Source organism: Oryctolagus cuniculus, chromosome 19 (genome assembly GCF_051225735.1).
Source record: "Oryctolagus cuniculus isolate XC-2025 breed Fujian yellow rabbit chromosome 19, ASM5122573v1, whole genome shotgun sequence".
Lineage (NCBI taxonomy): Eukaryota > Metazoa > Chordata > Mammalia > Lagomorpha > Leporidae > Oryctolagus > Oryctolagus cuniculus.
The window spans coordinates 42,200,813-42,218,766 of NC_142885.1; the positions used below are offsets into that span (position 1 = coordinate 42,200,813).

Here is a 17,954-nt window from a genome sequence, read left to right on the forward strand (position 1 = left end):
TTCCCGCCACTTCCGCTCCGGGCCCCGCCCCTCCGCCCCGCCCCCGCCCCCGCTGGGTCCTAGCGCCGGCCCCTCTCCGGCAGTGTCCCGGGCTCCGTCGGCGAGAGGAGCCGCAGCCGACGCCGCGGAGCCAGCCCGAGCCCGACCAGGTAGGAGGCGCCGGCAGGCGGCCGCGGGGCCTCCGGGCAGCCCTCGCGCCGACGCGTTCCGAGCCGGCCTCAGTTTCCCTGGCAGCGCTGAGGACGGACTGGGTTGGCCCGGCGCGAGCGGCGCGGGCGGGGCGGGCGGGGAGCGGCCCCGGGCGGGCTCCGGGCCCAGCGGGTCCTAGAACCCGCCGGCTGTCCCCTCGCGGGCCGGCGGCTGCGGACGCCTGGGCTCGCCGGCGCGGCCACCGGCCTCGTGCGGTGCGGGCCCGGGGGTCCTAGAGCCCGCCACGTTGCGGGGCTTTTGTCTCGGCCGCGGGCCCCACCACGCCGGGTCCCCGGCGCCCGTGGCCCCCTCCCGGGCCGAGGCCCTGACCGCCCCTCCCGCGGTCCTAAAGAACGCCATCTTGCAGGCCTTTGTCCCGCACTGGGCCCTCGCTCCATTCATTTGGTCTTGGCCTCCTTCTTCGTCCACTCCTTCTCGCCATGGCCTCTGAGGCCACGTTTTCCGCAGGCTTATTACGGGGCTAGCCAGCGGGGGCGCGGGCCGGCGACGCGGGGGCTGGACGCAGGCTTTCTGCAGCCCTTGACCCCGTCCTTAGCGCGTTTCGTAGGCCCCGACCGCCCTTCAAGCTCCCGCAGGCTTTGGGAGCCCCATTTAACTGATGGACACACTGAGGGCGAGAGCGCCGTGAGGCCCGTTAAGTGTTCCCGGGTTCACTGGAGGAGAGACTGTTGGAAGGGTGCAGAGGAGTCTTCCCACGGGGGAAGGCAGACAGGGGCTCCCGAGGAGGCGGAATGGCCTATGCGGTGACTGCTCGTTTGGCGATCGGGAAACGGGTGTCTCCATGCTCATTTCATCCCGGGGGCCTAGCCCAGGCTGCCTGGGAAAGGAATGCGTGCAGCCCGGGTGGAACAGAACTCTTGTTCGCCTCCTCTGCTAACACCGGGGCAAGGCAAGGCTCCATCGCCCCAACAGCGAGCCTGCCGTGGGAGAGCGGGGTGACATTGGGCCCTTGCGAAGGAAGGAACGGTTCAGTTGATCAGCATGAAGGTGCTTCAAAACGTTCATGGAAAAAGAGACTGGAGGCAGTGAAGTCCCTGCTTGGGTTGCCACACCCTGTGGGGGAGTGCCTGGGTTCCACTCAGCCTTTGCTAAAGCACACCCTGGGAGGACCAGGCTCAAGTGCGAGGTCCTTGTCATTCACGTGGGAGACTCTGATTGGGTTCTCAGCTTCTGGCTTCGGCTTGGCCCAGCCCTGACTCTCCAGACGTTTGGAGACTAAACCAGGAAATGGGCCTTCTCTCTCTCTTTTTCTCTTTCTCTCTCTCCTCTTTTGCCTTTCAAATAAAATAAGTTTTTTAAGAAAGAGTCAAAAATAAGCTTATTTTGGTGCAAAAAAAAATTTGAAATCAATGCATATGAGGGGTCTTTAAAAAATTCACAAAGGGGTCTGCACTGAGGCCTGGTGGGTTAAGCCTCTTCCTGAAGTGCCGGCATCCCATATAGGCACCACGTCGGGTCCCGACCATTCCACTTCCAATCCAGCTCCCTGCTGTAGCCTGGGATAGCAGTAGAAGATGGCCCAAGTCCTTGGGCCCCTACACCCACAATGGGAGACCTGGAAGAGGCTCCTGGCTCCTGGCTTCAGCTTGGCCCAGCCCTGGCTGTTGTAGCCATTTGGGGAGTGAACGAGGGGATGGAAGACCTCTCTCTTTCTCTCTGTAACTTGGCTTTTCATATAAATAAATAAATCTTTAAAAAAGAAAATTCATGAAAAATGTATATCATGAAAAAACTTTGCAAGGATTTAAACTTTTGGATTAAAAGAAACATCTCTTAATCCCATTTTGCCAGAAATGTTTTCAATTACCCTCATAGTTGTTGCCTGACAGTTTCACAGACTCCCGCTATGGTGGGGGGGAGCTCAGGCTATAGTCCTGAGTGCGAACTGAGTTCTCCCAGAGGTTGGTTGAATGTTGTAAGTTACCCGACAAGGTTCTGGGGTGTAGAAGATGCAGACAATCAAGTTCCCCAAGCTCTTTGGCAGCCTGGACACCAGGGCTGGAGCCAGAGAATGCACAAACCACAAAATGTGTAAAGGCTAGCAAAGCAGCAGTCCAGGGGCAGCGGGCAGGAGCCTGACCACCTTACTTAGGATACTGGCCATGACTGTGACCAGTGACTTTGCCATTCTGTGGGCTCACTTCCTTAAGAACACATTGAACCTTAACTGTTTCTGTTAAGGCCCTGTCTCCAGAGGCAGTCACTGTAGGGCTTAGGGCTTTGATATATGAATTTAGGGGGACACAAACATTCAGTCCATATTATACTTTCAGGCAGTTGTGGGATTAACTTGAATAGTGTGGAGGAAATGCTTAGAATGGCACCTGGCCCCCCAAGGTTAGCTCGCAGGAGTGTTACCTGGATGATACCAGAAAGGAAATTAAAAAGGAGGGGAGGGGCCGGCGCTGTGGTATAGCAGGTAAAGCCGCTGCCTGCAGTACCAGCATCCCGTATGGGTGCCGGTTCAAGTCCCGGCTGCTCCACTTCCGATCCAGCTCTCTGCTATGGCCTGGAAAAGCAGTAGAAGATGGCCCAAGTGCTTGGGCCCCTGAACCTACATGGGAGACTCAGAGGAAGCTCCTGGCTCCTGCTTCGGATTAGCTCAGCTCTGGCTGTTGTGGCTATCTGGGGAGTGAACCAGTAGAATGGAAGATCTCTCTTTCTCTCTTTCTCTGCCTCTACCTCTCTGTAACTCTGCCTTTCAAATAAATAAATATTTTTTTTTTTTTAAAAAGGAGGGGATAGAGAGTAATTGGCAGTTGTACGGTTAGCATTAACAAAGGTGATATAGAGGTGAGCATTTGGCAAGGACCTGAGGCGCCACTTGGGACACCTGCATCCCATTCTCAGAGCACCTGCTTCCAGTTTCAGCTTCCTGCCAGTGCACACCCTGAGAGGCAGCAGATGACGGCTCAAGCACTTGTGTGTGTCCCGGCCATCCATGCAGGAGACCCAGGTTGAATCTTATGGCTGTGGCCTGGCCAAGCCCCAGCTGGTGAAGGCATCTGGGGAGTGAACCAGCAGATGGGCAAAATCTCTCTGACTCTGAGCCTTTCAAATAAGCCGCGGCTTGGGTTGCCGGCATGCCATATTGGAGAGCCAGTTTCAATCTCAGCTGCTCCACTTCCAGTCCAGCTTCCTGCTAATGCATCCTGGGGGGCAGCAGGCTCCTGGCATTGGCCTTGCCTAGCCCTAGATGTTGTAGGCATTTTGGGAGTGAACCAGCTGATGGAAGATTCTCTCTTTCTCTCCCTCTCTCTCTCTCTCTGCCTTTCAAGTATATTAAATATAAATAAAGTATATGAAAATAAATAAAGATTATTTTAAAAGCGGTAAAGAAACCCCTCTTTGGGCCTGCGTTGTGGTATAGCAGGTTAAGCTGCCACCTACAATGCTGGCATCCAATACGGGTGCCAGTTCGTGTCCTGGCTGCTCCAATTCCAATCCAGCTCCCTGCTAATGGCCTAGGAAGGCAATGAAAAATGGTCCAGATGCTTGGGCCCCTGCCACCCACATGGGAGACCTGGATGGAGTTCCAGGCTTTTGTCTTTGGCCTGGCCCCGCCCCAGCTATTGTGGCCATTAGGGTAGTGAACCAGTGGATGGCAGGTTCCTCTCTCTTTGCTCTCCCTCTCTCTCTCTCAACTCTGCATTTAAAATAAAATAAACAAACAAATCTTTTAAAAAAAGAAGAAAGGTGGCACAGTGTTATGGTACAGCTGCTGCCTGGAATGCTGACATCCATGTGGGCACTGATTCGAGTCCTGGCTGCTCCGCTTCCCATTCAGCTCCCTGCTAATGGCCTGGGAAAGGCAGCGGAAGATGCCAGGGGCTTGGGCCCCTGCACCCACATGGAGACGTGGATGAAGCTCCTGGCTCCTGGCCATTGCAGCCATCTGGGGAGTGAAATAGCAGATGGAAGACCTCTCTCTCTCTGTCTCTCCCCCTTCTCTCTGACTTTCAAATAAATAAATACATTAAAAAAAAAAAAGGAAAGGGAAAGAATAACAAAAAAAGAGGAAACCCCCCCTTCTCCCCTTTGAGAAGGTGATAGAGAACTGAGACCGAAATGAAATTTAAAGACAATTATATAAAAATCTCAGAGAAATAGTGGTTCTTTTTTTAAAAAAAGATTTATGTATTTATTTGAAAGGCAGAGTTACAGAGGCAGAGAGAGATTTTCCATCCGCTGGTTCACCCCCGAAATGGCTGCAACAGCTGGAGCTGCGCCAATCCAAAGTTAGGAGCCAGGAGCTTCTTCCAGGTCTCCCACAGGGAGACTTGGGCCACCCTCCACCGCTCTCCCAGGCCACAGCAGGGAGCTGGATCGGAAAGAAGCAGAGCAGCCAGGACTAGAACTGGTACCCAAATGGGGTGCCGACACTGCAGGCCGCAGCTTAACCCGCTACGCCACAGCACCCCCTGTACAACAGTGGTTCTAAATGAGGGAAATGTTAGTGCGAAGGTCCTGAGGTCGGAGGGAATTTAGTTGTTTGAGAAGAAAGGAGGCCCGTGTGAGTGAGCTCGTGAACCAAGGCGGGAGGTGTGGGAGGTGGGAAAGGCGGGAGTTAAAGGGTTCAGGCCTTGCTAGCAGTGGAGATACTGTCCTCGTTCTAGGAGCAGTGTTATGATTTAGGTCTTAAGTCTCGAGTGAGAAATAGATGCTGTGGCACAGCTGGCAAAGCCACCACTTGAGATGCCCACAACCCATGCCAGAGTGCCTGGTTCAAGTCCCAGCTACTCCATGCTTCCAATCCAGCTCCCTGCTAATGCTCCTTAGAGACAACAGGTGATGGCCCAAATGCTTGGGTTTCTGCCACCCAGTGGGAGACCCAGATGGAGGTCCTGGCTCCTGGCTCCTGGCTTCAGCCTGGCCCAGCCCTGGCTGTTGGGGGCATTTGGGGAGTGAGCCAGTGGATGAAAGAACACACACTCTCACTCTCACTCTCTCTGCCCTTTAGTTAAATAAATAAATAAGGTGTTTTTTTTTTTTTTTTTTTTTTTTTTTTTACAGGCAGAGTAGACAGTGAGAGAGAGAGACAGAGAGAAAGGTTTTCCCTCCATTGGTTCACCCCCCAAGTGGCCACTACAGCCGGCGCACTGCGCCAATCCGAAGCCAGGAGCCAGGTGCCTCCTCCTGGTCTCCCATGCAGGTGCAGGGCCCAAGCACCCGAGCCATCTTCCACTGCACTCCCGGGCCACAGCAGAGAGCTGGCCTGGAAGAGGAGCAACCAGGACAGAACCGTCACCACAGGCGGAGGATTTAGCCTAGTGAGCCGTGGCGCTGGCCAAATTTTTTTTTTTTAAACTCGAATGAGGAGCCGGCATTGTGGCCTAGTGGGAAAAACCGCTGCCTGTAATGCCAGCATCCCATACGGATGTTCGAATCCTGGCTGCTCCATTTCTGATCCATCTTCCTGCTAATGCGCCTGGGAAAGCAACGGAGGATGGCCCAAGCCCTTGGGCCCCTCCACCCAGGTGAGAGACCTCTATGAAGCTCCCAGCTCCTGGTTTCGGCCTGGCCTGGCCCTGGCTGTCATGGCCATCTGGAGAGTGAATCAGCAGATGGAAGATCTCTCTCTGTTTCTCTCTCTCCCTCTCTTTCTGTAACTCAGGCTTCCAAGTAAAATATAAATCTTTTTAAAAAATAAAAAGGTAAAGACCTTGAATGAGTGAACAATGATAGAGGAGGAACTTGGGGCAGGCAGGTCGAGTTTGAGTCTGGGCTGCTTGGCTGCCCGTGTGTCCTTGTGCGCGGGTCTCCCCTGGTGGGGTCTTAATCCCCATTTGTGGACAAGGGAGGAGATAAACATGCGGGTCTCCCTGGAGCTCATGGCGACCTGAGCGTGTGTGCTGTGTCCTGAAGCGGATGACGCAGTGTGTGCCTAAGGAACAGATTCCTGCGTGCTGCCTCAGGCTCCCCGGGCGATTACCCAGACGCAGACCTGTGTGCAGAAGCTTCACCCTCAGGCTGGTGCAGTGGCACAGCAGGCTAAGCCTCTGCCTGCAGGGCCAGCATCCCATATGGGCACCGGTTCTAGCCCCGGCTGCTCCACTTCCAATCCGGCTCTCTGCTATGGCCTGGGAAAGCAATGGAAGATGGCCTAGGTGCTTGGGAGGCCTGGAAAAAGCTCCTGGCTCCTGGCTTCAGCCTGGCCCAGAGCTGGCTGTTGCGGCCATTTGGGGAGTGAACCAATGGATGGAACACCTTTCTCTCTGTCTCTCCCTCTCTCTGTAACTCTACTTCTCAAATAAATAAAAATTTTTTAAAAATACTTAAGTGTGGGGGTGAAAGATTCCTCAGTAGACAGTTAAGAGGGGATTTTTTTTTAAAGATTTATTTATTTATTTGAAAGAGTTACCAAGAGAGAGAAATTCTGTCCACTGGTTTACTCCCCAGATGGCCACAACAGCCAGCTCTGGGCCAGGCTGAAGCCAGGAGCCAGCAGCTTCATCCCTGTAGGTGGCATGAGCCCAAGGACTTGGGCCATCTTCCGCTACTTTCCCAGACCATTAGCAGAGAACAGTGTTACCCACTATGCCACAATGCCGGCCCCTAAAGAGGATTTAATGATGGGTTTTAACAGAGGCCCAGCCTACTGAACCCTCAGCTCCTTAGGGCGCAGGGTGCCTGCTAGGGCCAATCTGGGACTCCCTTTCCTTTACCCTGGGACATGTCTTAGGAGGCATTTACCCCTCCCGCCTCCTGATCTGTGGTTCATTTAGGCTCAGGGCTGGCACTAGGGGCCAAGCTCACAAGCCGTGGGCCCAAGGAGTACAACAGAGACATAAAGGTGCCAGCTCTGGTCTCTAGGACGTTCTAGGGTGTGAGACAACGCACACTGTGCTGGAGCTCAGAGTTCTGGTCTGTGTGGGCTGGACCACCGAGTCAGGACCCATCAGTTTCAGGCAACTTAAATATCCGAATTCAAGTCCCAGCCACCGGAGTTAATAGCTGTGAGACCTTGGGTGAGTCACTTTACTCCTGGGACCTCAGTTGATTCATCTGGAAGATGGGCACAATAATCCCACGCTCCGGAAGTGACGAGGGACTGAAGTAAGGGAGCCTACTCAGCAGAGTGGCTCCAAGAGGACTCTTGGTAATTGAGGGCAGTAATTACCCTTGTTTCATTCACTCCTCAGCCACCCCCTGTGAGCTAAGTGTTATTATTACCTCCATTTTTCAGATGGGACACGGAGATTCTGAGACAGGCACTGAAATCGCACTAGGTCATGTCATTTGGGAAATGGCAGAGGCAAGAGTTGAAGCTGGGCAGTTTGGCTTCGGAGGCTCTGCCCCTGACCACGTTGCTTCACTGCTTCGGTGGACCACAGCTCTCGTCCCAGAACCTGCCTCGTGGTGTTGACATGAAGGGGGAGTTAGCACAGCAGAAGGCTCAGGATAGAAAGAGCTGGTGTGTGGCAAGCTATGGTATTTACCAAGGGGAAACTAACATTACTTATTTATTTAAGAGACAGAAAGCTGCCATTTACTGGTTCAGCCCCGCCCCCCAACAGCTGGGGCTGGACCAGGCGGAAGCCAGGTGCTGGCAGCTCCATCCAGGTCTCCCAGACCAGTGACAGGGACTCAACTACTTGAACCACCAGCAGTGGGTCCCAGGGCGCACATTAGCGGGAAGCTGGAATTGGGAACGAGGCTGGGACTTGATTCCAGGCACTCTGGTGGGGCTTGGGGATCTCAAGCAGGGTCTTGACCACTAGGCCAAATGCCCACCCTCAAGGAGGAACTTTATTGGGCAGACTCCCCAGAGCTGGTCCAGAAATAGGGAGGTTTCCCTTGGAAACAGGAGAAGGAGGCATCGGAGAGGTTGGAACTCAAGCCCTTTCACTCACCTTCAAGTCCCAGAATGTAGTGGGGAAAGGGAAAATACCTAGCTGAGGGTGGGGCAGAGTTGGGTGAGCTTGGGGCCCAGGCCCAAAGGGGAGCGCAGGAAGAGCTTCCCGAGGCTGGTGGGGCTCAGGTGGAGGACTGGTAGGATTCAGAACCACCAGGAAGGGGCTGGGAGCTTGCATGGCCAGATGGAAGCAATGGAAAGTTCTTGAGCAAGGGACAGGGAGCATCGTCTGGTAGGAGATTCCGGTGAGGGGCAGGGCAGCAAGTAGGGCTGAGGCAGGGCCTCCAGAAGAAGGGTGCCGACTCCTGCCCCTCACCCTCAGGTCCTCCCGTGGCCCACCAGGTACGCTGCGTCCTTTCCTGGAGTAAGGGGCCCCGAGCCTCTCTCTCTGTTTCTCCCTCACCCTCCTAGCTCTGCTCAGCTCCGTCCTCCCCCTCAACCCCACCGTCCCAGCTTAGAAGCCAGCAGCCCCCCAAGGTGTGCAGGTGAGGAGACAGAACCATAGGCAGGCACTGATTTCACCGAGGTCTCTTGGGAAGCGGGTCCCTGGGCTGGAGGTGCAACACAGGCTTCCTAGGCTCTGAGCACATCTGGCTCTCCCCCAGCCCCCCCCCCACAGCTGCAGCTGCTGAGCACTCCTTAAGTGGATCTGCCGTAATCCTCTTCCCTTCATCCCCGAGGGAGGATGAGCTGGTGTTAAGACTAATGCAGCCATTAATCCTATTTCCTCCAGCCATGATCCCAGGAGCAGCTGGGTGGAGGGTGTCTGGGCTCTGGACCAGGAAGTAGGCACCTCAGCCAGAGCTGGGGGCCCGTGAGGCTACACTGGAGCACCTACAGCGACCATGCACCAGGAAGAGGCTTCTAACCGCCAGCAGAGGCTCAGGCTGCCTTGATAGAACAAACGCCCCATTACCAGTCTTACAGGAACAGGCCAAGAGAGAGATTCCAGAGCAGAGGGTGGACTGGGATTCCTGTCTGGGGTGGAGTTACTTACAGCTGTGCAAGGCCAGAATTCTGCCCGAGCAGTTGCTATCTCCGGGAGCCAAGCCACCAGAGGGGAAAGATACGACACAGATGCTAGGGACCCCTTACTTCCAGGCAGTGCCAACCACATTTAGCCTATTGGCTCCGCCCTCTTCTGGACCCGGTCGGAATGCCCTGGGCGCTTGGAGACCTTCAGGCCTGGCCCATACTTGGGTGCCCTGTGCCCCTGCAGCCTGGCACAGGACCGTGCGTCCTGGCACAGTCCTTGGACACTGAGCTGAAGCAGCAAGATGATGCGATGGATGGAACCTGGCCCTCAGGGAACGCCACAGAGTTTGGAAAAATGTGGAGCTTTGCCGGCGCCGCGGCTCAATAGGCTGATCCTCCGCCTTGCAGCGCCGGCATACCGGATTCTAGTCCCGGTCGGGGCGCCGGATTCTGTCCCGGTTGCCCCTCTTTCAGGCCAGCTCTCTGCTGTGGCCCGGGAGTGCAGTGGAGAATGGCCCAAGTGCTTGGGCCCTGCACCCCATGGGAGACCAGGAGAAGCACCTGGCTCCTGGCTTCGGATCAGCGCAGCGTGCCTGCCACAGCGCACCAGCCGCGGCGGCCATTAGAGAATGAACCAACGGCAAAGGAAGACCTTTCTCTCTGTCTCTTTCTCTCACTGTCCACTCTGCCTGTAAAAAAAAAAAAAAAAAAAAAAAAAAGAAAGAAAAGAAAAGAAAATTGTGGAGCTTGGGGACCGTTTAACCTCTCTGAAGTCATCTGGCCCAACTCCTTTGACCATTGAACAACAACGGATCAGAGATGAAATTTGAGCACAGGGTGACAGATTCAGGAATGCTTCCTAGAAAGGATGTGGGGTCCCCGTGGTGCTTCAGGCTGCAGCCTGGGTGGGAAATGTAGATATGATGGGTTTCTCGCTGAGATCTTGAAAGGGCTTTGGTAAGGGGCCATGGCCTTGAAGAAGGAGCGAAGGGATGTGGTTTCAGACTAACTTTGCTTCTCTTGCAGAGAAGCCCCGCCCACCAAGGTCATGGAGGTGGAGGCTGCAGAGCCCCGGTCTCCCACTCCTGGCTACAAGCGCTCAGGCCGGCGCTACAAGTGCCTGTCCTGCACCAAGACATTTCCAAACGCTCCCAGGGCAGCGCGCCATGCTGCCACACATGGGCCTTCGGACTGCACGGAGGAGGCTACCGAAGGGAAGCCAAAGCCAGAGACAGAACCCAAGGCGGAGGAAGCCAGTGGGGACAAGGTGTCAGGGTCAGCGGCTAAGCCTCGGCCCTATGCGTGCCCACTGTGCCCCAAGGCTTATAAGACAGCCCCCGAGCTGCGCAGCCACGGGCGCAGCCACACCGGCGAGAAGCCCTTCCCGTGCCCCGAGTGTGGCCGTCGCTTCATGCAGCCCGTGTGCCTGCGTGTGCACCTGGCCTCGCACGCGGGGGAGCTGCCCTTCCGCTGCGCGCACTGCCCCAAGGCCTATGGTGCGCTCTCCAAGCTCAAGATCCACCAGCGCGGCCACACAGGCGAGCGACCCTACGCCTGCGCTGACTGCGGCAAGAGCTTCGCTGACCCCTCAGTGTTCCGCAAGCACCGGCGCACACACGCCGGCCTGAGGCCCTATGGCTGCGAGCGCTGCGGCAAAGCCTACGCCGAGCTCAAGGACCTGCGCAACCATGAGCGGTGAGCTCCCTGCGCGGGGGCGGGGCAACAGTGCCGCTGAGCCAATGGGGCTTGGGGATGAGTCACAGAGAGCGACTGGGAGCCAGTGGGAAGGTGGGTGGGGCTGGGCAAGTGAGAGAAGTTGCTGCCCCCATGGGACAGTCGTGGGGGTGGGGACAGGGCAAGAGCGACTGGAGGAGCCCCAGTATGGCTGGGCGTGGCGCCTGGTCTGTCCAGGCCTTCGATGTACGAGAGGCGCCTTCCCTGGAATGGGGGGGGGGGGCGGCAACTGAAGGTTGGGGTGCTACCTTATGGCTCTTACGGCATTGGGCTGAGGCAGTCAGGTTGTGGATCTGTTACATCCCCGCTCCTCCACGCCCCCACAGGTCCCACACCGGCGAGCGCCCCTTCCTCTGCTCTGAGTGCGGGAAGAGCTTCTCCCGCTCGTCCTCACTCACCTGCCACCAGCGTATCCACGCGGCACAGAAGCCCTATCGCTGCCCGGCCTGCGGCAAGGGCTTCACGCAGCTCAGCTCCTACCAGAGCCACGAGCGCACTCACTCCGGGGAGAAGCCCTTCCTGTGCCCGCGCTGCGGCCGCATGTTCTCCGACCCCTCGAGCTTCCGGCGCCACCAGCGTGCGCATGAGGGCGTGAAGCCGTACCGCTGCGAAAAGTGCGGCAAGGACTTCCGGCAGCCCGCTGACCTGGCCATGCACCGGCGCGTGCACACGGGCGACCGGCCCTTCAAGTGCCTGCAGTGCGACAAGACGTTCGTGGCGTCCTGGGACCTCAAGCGGCACGCGCTGGTGCACTCGGGCCAGCGGCCCTTCCGCTGCGAGGAGTGCGGGCGAGCCTTCGCCGAGCGCGCCAGCCTCACCAAGCACAGCCGCGTGCACTCCGGGGAGCGCCCGTTCCACTGCAACGCCTGCGGCAAGTCATTCGTGGTGTCATCGAGCCTGCGGAAGCACGAGCGGACCCATCGAAGCAGCGAGGCGTCGGGGGCTCCCCCGCAGCAGGAGCTGGTCGTGGGGCTGGCACTGCCTGTCGGTGTGGCGGGCGAGGGCTCGGCTGCCCCGGCAGCAGGTACAGGGCTAGGAGACCCTCCGGCAGGGCTGCTGGGGCTGCCGCCGGAATCCGGCGGTGTGATGGCCACCCAGTGGCAAGTGGTAGGTATGACAGTGGAGCACGTGGAGTGCCAGGATGCTGCGGTCGGGGAGGCTCCCGGTCCCTTGGGAGGGGCAGGCGAGGTGGGGGGTGAGGAGGCCGATGAGAAGCCGCCGCAGTTTGCGTGCCGCGAGTGCAAGGAGAGCTTCGCCACAATGACCTTGCTGCGGCGGCACGAGCGCTCCCACCCGGAGCTGCGGCCCTTTCCCTGCAGCCAGTGCGGCAAGAGCTTCTCAGACCGCGCTGGGCTGCGCAAACACAGCCGCACCCACAGCTCCGTGCGCCCTTACACCTGCCCCCACTGCCCCAAGGCCTTCCTGAGCGCCAGCGACCTACGCAAGCATGAACGCACCCACCCTGTGCCCCTGGGGACCCCCACGCCCCTGGAGCCCCTGGTGGCTTTGCTAGGAATGCCTGAGGAGGGGCCAGCCTGAAGCCCACAGCCCCCTCCACCGCACCCCCAGGAGCCCGGCCCCCACAGGGTGCCTGCTCAATCTCCTTGTTCCCCGGCTCGTTAGACTCCACGCCCCCAGGCATCTGGCCCAGCTGTCTCCCAACAGAGCCACAGTACCGGCCGGCAGCCGCCGAGACAGGGCCCTCACCGAGTATTGCGCATTAAAGCTTGCACTGGACACTGGGCGGTCTGCCGCGTTTGGTTGGGAAGGAGCAGGTGGAAGTTGCGAGACCCCGCCTCCCGCCCCCAGACAGATGCATCCTTTCCCAGAGTGTGTCCCGGGATGACAAAGGGTTCCATGGCCTCTACGTGCAGGAAATTCTCTATGCCCTTCTTGGGGATTCTGCAACAAACAGATCTGCTGAGCTGTGTTTAGCCCAGGCTTACTTGACCATGGAAATCTTTCTACTTAGTAATTCTACTTCTGACCCTTTTCCCTGTCATGCACACTGCAGCAAAAAAATCAGGAAGCATACTCAAAGGGAAAAAGGTTCCCACTCACAACCAAGAAACTACACAGGAGATACACCTCACGAGAAATGTGCAAATTGTTAATGAAAGAAAATGAAATGACAGAGAGACCTTACCTGAAGGGTAAGACCTGAACGAGAAGACTCGGTATGAAAAGATGTTGATTCTCTGAACCGGACTCAAAGATTCCGAGTTCGTATGCAATATATATTTTTAAAGACAGATGCGATGTTTCAAGGTGATGCATTTATCATCCTAGGTAGTCAAATGCTAAAAGCCTTGGCGTGAAGATAGGATATTATTGGCTAAAGAATAAGTCAATAGAATGTTAGAGGCATCCAGAACAACTCTGAATATTCCTGTGAATTTACGATGCATATGATTGTCTGCATCCATGGGAAAAGAAGACGCTTACATAGTTCCCCCCGTGTATCCATTCTCTGGAGAGCTACACAGCTGTTACACAGTCAATTCTCAAAGACCCACCAAAAATGGAAAAGCAAAACAGGAGGCTGTCTGCTCAGTGTAAACTGGTACAGCCTCTTGGAAAAATTATTCGATGATGCTTAGCAAAAAAAAAAAAAGTTAAATGTACAAACCCTTTGACCCAGCAAGTAGGCCTTGGGATTTACACCACAGATTTCCCTTCCCCTCTTTGGAAAAGTTGAAGGCAGCAGAATGTCCAGTGTGGCAAACTCTGGTAAGAAAGCACTGGGAACACTCAATGTCACTGGGAGAGGACTGATTTAAAAAAGACCGGCCACTGTGAAATGTACTCTCAGCCCTTTCTTCCTTCCCTCCTTTCCTTTTTAGTAAGGCCTGTCTATGTTGAAATTATCCACAAAATAAATCAGATGATACAAATGAGAGGCACAAGCTGTGTGGTTAGTATGCCGCCCTTTGGACCAAATCACTTAAGTGCTCAAGTTCCTATAGAATATTTCTCGAAGAATATTCAAGAATTGATTCCAGGTTATAATTTCCAACCGCTAGGGCCTTCCCCCAACCCAAAACAAAGCCAAAGGTCAGAGTGGACCAGAACCTCATTTCTGTTCCCATCAAGACTGGGCCATGGCACGAAATGAGCAGCATGTAACTCATCTCCAGCCCCACCGGCTATTCCTGGGGACTCTGAACCCACAGCCCAGTCAGTGGTCAGCACCAGAAGCCGATGCCCCCCTTGATGGCAGGGGTCTCTGCACTGTCGTGCCCAGGCCCTCAGATACTAGCCTTGAAAGAGGCCATGGCTGCTGATCCCAGCAGAACAAGGCCCATGGGCAATGGCAGGGCTGGAGTATCATGGCTGGAGGAAGAGTATCCCTGCTCCTCCTCATACCCAGAGCAGGATGAGCACTGACCCCCGGCTCCTACCTGTCCAGGTTGGAACCAAAGTGTGATGGCAGAAAGAAATGGAGCAGACTGGAAGGAGGCGGGCTCTGAACAGGTTGGTTTAGCTTAGGGGTAAGGAGGCACCTTGGAAAAGTTGGGCCCGGGATACCATATACACTAACCAATGATACCCTTGAGTATCGACTGAAATCCCATGGTCTCCTTGGGCATTCCAGGCAGCCACACCTGAGGCTCCCACACAGCTTTACAGGATACATCTTACGTACTGTACAGTTGGGTTATGCAACCGTCACCATCTAGTTCTGGAACATGTTCATCCCCTTGAAACTCCATGCCTGTGAGCTCACTCCCTATCCGCCCCACCCCCCACCCCCTGTCCTAACCACTCAGCTCTGGTCACTCATTGATCTACTTTCTGGACTTTTCTGTTCTGGACATTTCAAGTAAATGGAATCAAACAATATGTGGGTTTTTGTGACTCAGTTTTACTTACCATTATGTTTCAAGTTTCCTCCATTGGGTAGCTTGTATTATTACTTTTATTATCAAATAATACTGTTTTGTTTGCCCACTCATCAGCTGGTGGACCCCTGAAATGTTTGCATATTTGGCTATTTTGTGTCATGCTACTAGGAACATTCAGATAGAAACCTTTGTCTGGACCTGTTTCCAGTCCTCTGGTGTGTACTATACTAAGCAGAATTGCAGGCTCGTATGATAACTCTGTGTCAATCCACTTGGGGATGTTTTCCAAACCAGCTGCACCATTCCGCATTCCAACAGGGCGTGAGGGTTCCAGTTTCTCCACATCCTCACCAATACTTACTGTCATCTGTAAGATTCGTCGGTCGGTATGGTGACCATCCTGGTAGGCGTGAGTTTTGTAGCTAGGGCTTACATTTTCCTTGATGGCAAATGATGTTGAGTGTCTTTTCATGTGCTTCCTGGCCATCTACATATTATCTTTGGAAAAATGCCTGTGCATTTTTTGCCCATTTTTAAATTTGGTTCTCCTTTTGCTGTTGAGTGGTTAAGAGTTCAGGCGCCTTATGATTTGCCAAAATCCTCGTCACTTGTGAATTGCCTTTTTACTTTATGGATGGTGCTGTTTGAAACATGATGTCCAGTTCCTTTTTTAAATTTTTTTTTCTTATTTGGTTTCATGTGCTTGGGGTGCCATATCTAAGAAACCATTTCCTAATTTAAGGGCATGAAGATTTATGCTTATGTTTTCATCTAAGAGTTCATAGCTGAAAGTTTTATGAGCGCTTAGAAAGTTTATAACTTAGTTATAAACTTTTTTTTTTTTTTTTTTGACAGGCAGAGTGGACAGTGAGAGAGAGAGACAGAGAGAAAGGTCTTCCTTTTGCCGTTGGTTCACCCTCCAATGAGGGTGGCCGGTGTGCTGCGGCTGGCACATCGCGCTGATCCGAAGGCAGGAGCCAGGTGCTTCTCCTGGTCTCCCATGGGGTGCAGGGCCCAAGCACTTGGGCCATCCTCCACTGCACTCCCAGGCCACAGCAGAGAGCTGGCCTGGAAGAGGGGCAACCGGGACAGAATCCGGCGCCCCGACCGGGACTAGAACCTGGTGTGCCGGCGCCGCAAGGCGGAGAATTAGCCTATTGAGCCACGGCGCCAGCCAGTTATAAACTCTTGAGAGTTTTTATAAACTATGAATGGCATAAAGCTAAAAACTCTCACATTTAGGTCTTTGATCCATTTTGAGTTAATTTTTGTATATGATTTGAGGCAGGGGGGTCTGACTTGATTCTTTTGCATGTGGATATCCAATTGTCCCAGTTACATTTGTTGAAAAGACTATTCTTTCTACACTAAATTGTCTTGACACCCTTGTTGAAAATAAACTGACTGTAAATACGAGGAGTTTTATCTGGACTCTCAATTTATTAAAGATTATTTAAAATGTATTTGAAAGGCAGACAGAGATCTTCCATTCGCTGGGCCACTCCCCAAATGCCTACAGCAGCCAGGGCTGGAATAAGAACCTGGGCCTCCCATGTGGGTAGCAGAGACCAAGTACCTGACCCATCACCTGCTGCCTCCCAGGTTACACATTATGAGGAAGCCAAAATCAGAAGCAGAGTCAGGACTCAAACCCAGGCAGGCATCCCAAGTAGTGTCTGAACCTCTGCCCCAAACATTTGCCCCTGGAGTCTCAATTTTATTCCACCTGTCTTTATGCCAGTACCTCACTGTTTTGGTTGCTATAGCTTTGTAGAAAGATTTGAAATCAGGACCTATGCGTCCTCTAATTTGTTCTTCTATTTCAATTTTTTCTTAAATTTTAAAAATTTTGAAAGATTTATTTATTTGAGAGGCAAAATTACAGACACAGAGAGGTAGAGACAGAGAAAGATCTTCCATCTGTGGCTCACTCCCCAGATGGCCAAAACAGCTGGGGCTGGACCAATCCAAAGCCAGGAGCCAGGAGCTGCTTCTGGGTCTTCCAAGCACTTGGCCCATCTTCTACTGCTTTCTCAGACGATAGAGAGCTGGATCAGGCAGTCAGGACTCGAACTGGTGTCCATATCGGAAGCTGGCGCTGCATGTGGAGGCTTTACCTACTATGCCACAGTGCCGGCCCCCAAAATTATTTTTTGGGATCCTTTGCATTTCCATAGAAATTTTAGGAGCAGCTTGTCAATTTTGACTCCCCCCCCCCATACACACACACAAAAAGCTTGCTGAGACTCTGATAGGAATGGCACTGAATCCTTTGATTAATTTGAGAGGTATCGCCATCTTAACAATATTAAACCTAAACTCAGGAACAAGGAATGTGTTTTCATTTGTGTAGATTTTTAATTTCTTTCAGTGTTTCATTTGTCAGTGTAAAAATCTTACACTTCTTTTGTTCAATTTATATCACAATATTTTATTTATTTTGTTGCTAGGATAAATGAGTTATTTGATTTTTTTTTTTGAGTTGTTCCTTGCTAGTGATGGGAAATACAGTGTATTTTTGTACATTATTATTATTATTATTTTTTTGACAGGCAGAGTGGACAGTGAGAAAGAGAGACAGAGAGAAAGGTCTTCCTTTTCCATTGGTTCACACCCCAATGGCCACTGCGGCCAGTGCGCTGCGGCTGGCACACTGCGCTGATCAGGAGCCAGGAGCCAGGTGCTTCTCCTGGTCTCCCATGTGGGTACAGCCATCCTCCACTGCCCTCCCTGGCCACAGCAGAGAGCTGGACAGGAAGAGGAGCGACCGGGACAGAATCCGGTGCCCCGACCGGGATTAGAACCCGGTGTGCCAGTGCCGCAGGCAGAGGATTAGCCTAGTGAGCCGTGGCGCCGGCTTTTGTACATTATTCTTGTATTCCACAACTTGGCTGAGTTCATTTTTTTTTAATGGGTAGCAGTGATTGTATCCCTGAAGATTTTTCTATATGGTATCATGTTGTCTGTAAATATGGTTTACTTCTTCCTTTCCCAGCTGGATGCCATGGGTGGCAGGAACCCAGGTACTTGGGCCTTCTTCTGCTGGTTTTCCCAGACCCATTAGCAGGGAGCTGGATTGGAAGCAGAGCAGCCGGGAATTGAACTGGTGCTCCCATACAGGATGCCGGCCTCACAAGCCGTAAATTAACCCACACTTTTCCTTTTGTCTGCTTTCGTCCTATGGGGAATGTCCAGGGGGTCTGACTCCTAGCCTTGTCTTTTCTTCTGTCCTACCTTCCCTTACCTCCCAGGTGATGCTGGGTAGTGACTGCACTGGGGGAATGCCAAACCATTGTCACTGCTTCTGGGGCAATAGCTGGCATCAACCCTGAGTC

The 17,954-nt window shown here is 53.9% G+C and overlaps 1 protein-coding gene across 1 annotated transcript; it reads left to right on the forward strand.

Annotated features, from left to right (window-relative positions):
- The first annotated feature begins 28 nt into the window (after nucleotides 1-28).
- Nucleotides 29-16,035, forward strand: ZNF668 (zinc finger protein 668). Its single transcript, XM_008248711.4, has 3 exons — nucleotides 29-149; nucleotides 10,067-10,735; nucleotides 11,101-16,035. Exons 2-3 carry the CDS (start codon nucleotides 10,089-10,091, stop codon nucleotides 12,311-12,313), a joined length of 1,860 nt encoding a protein of 619 aa, XP_008246933.1. The 5' UTR covers nucleotides 29-149; nucleotides 10,067-10,088; the 3' UTR covers nucleotides 12,314-16,035.
- Nucleotides 16,036-17,954: the final 1,919 nt, after the last annotated feature.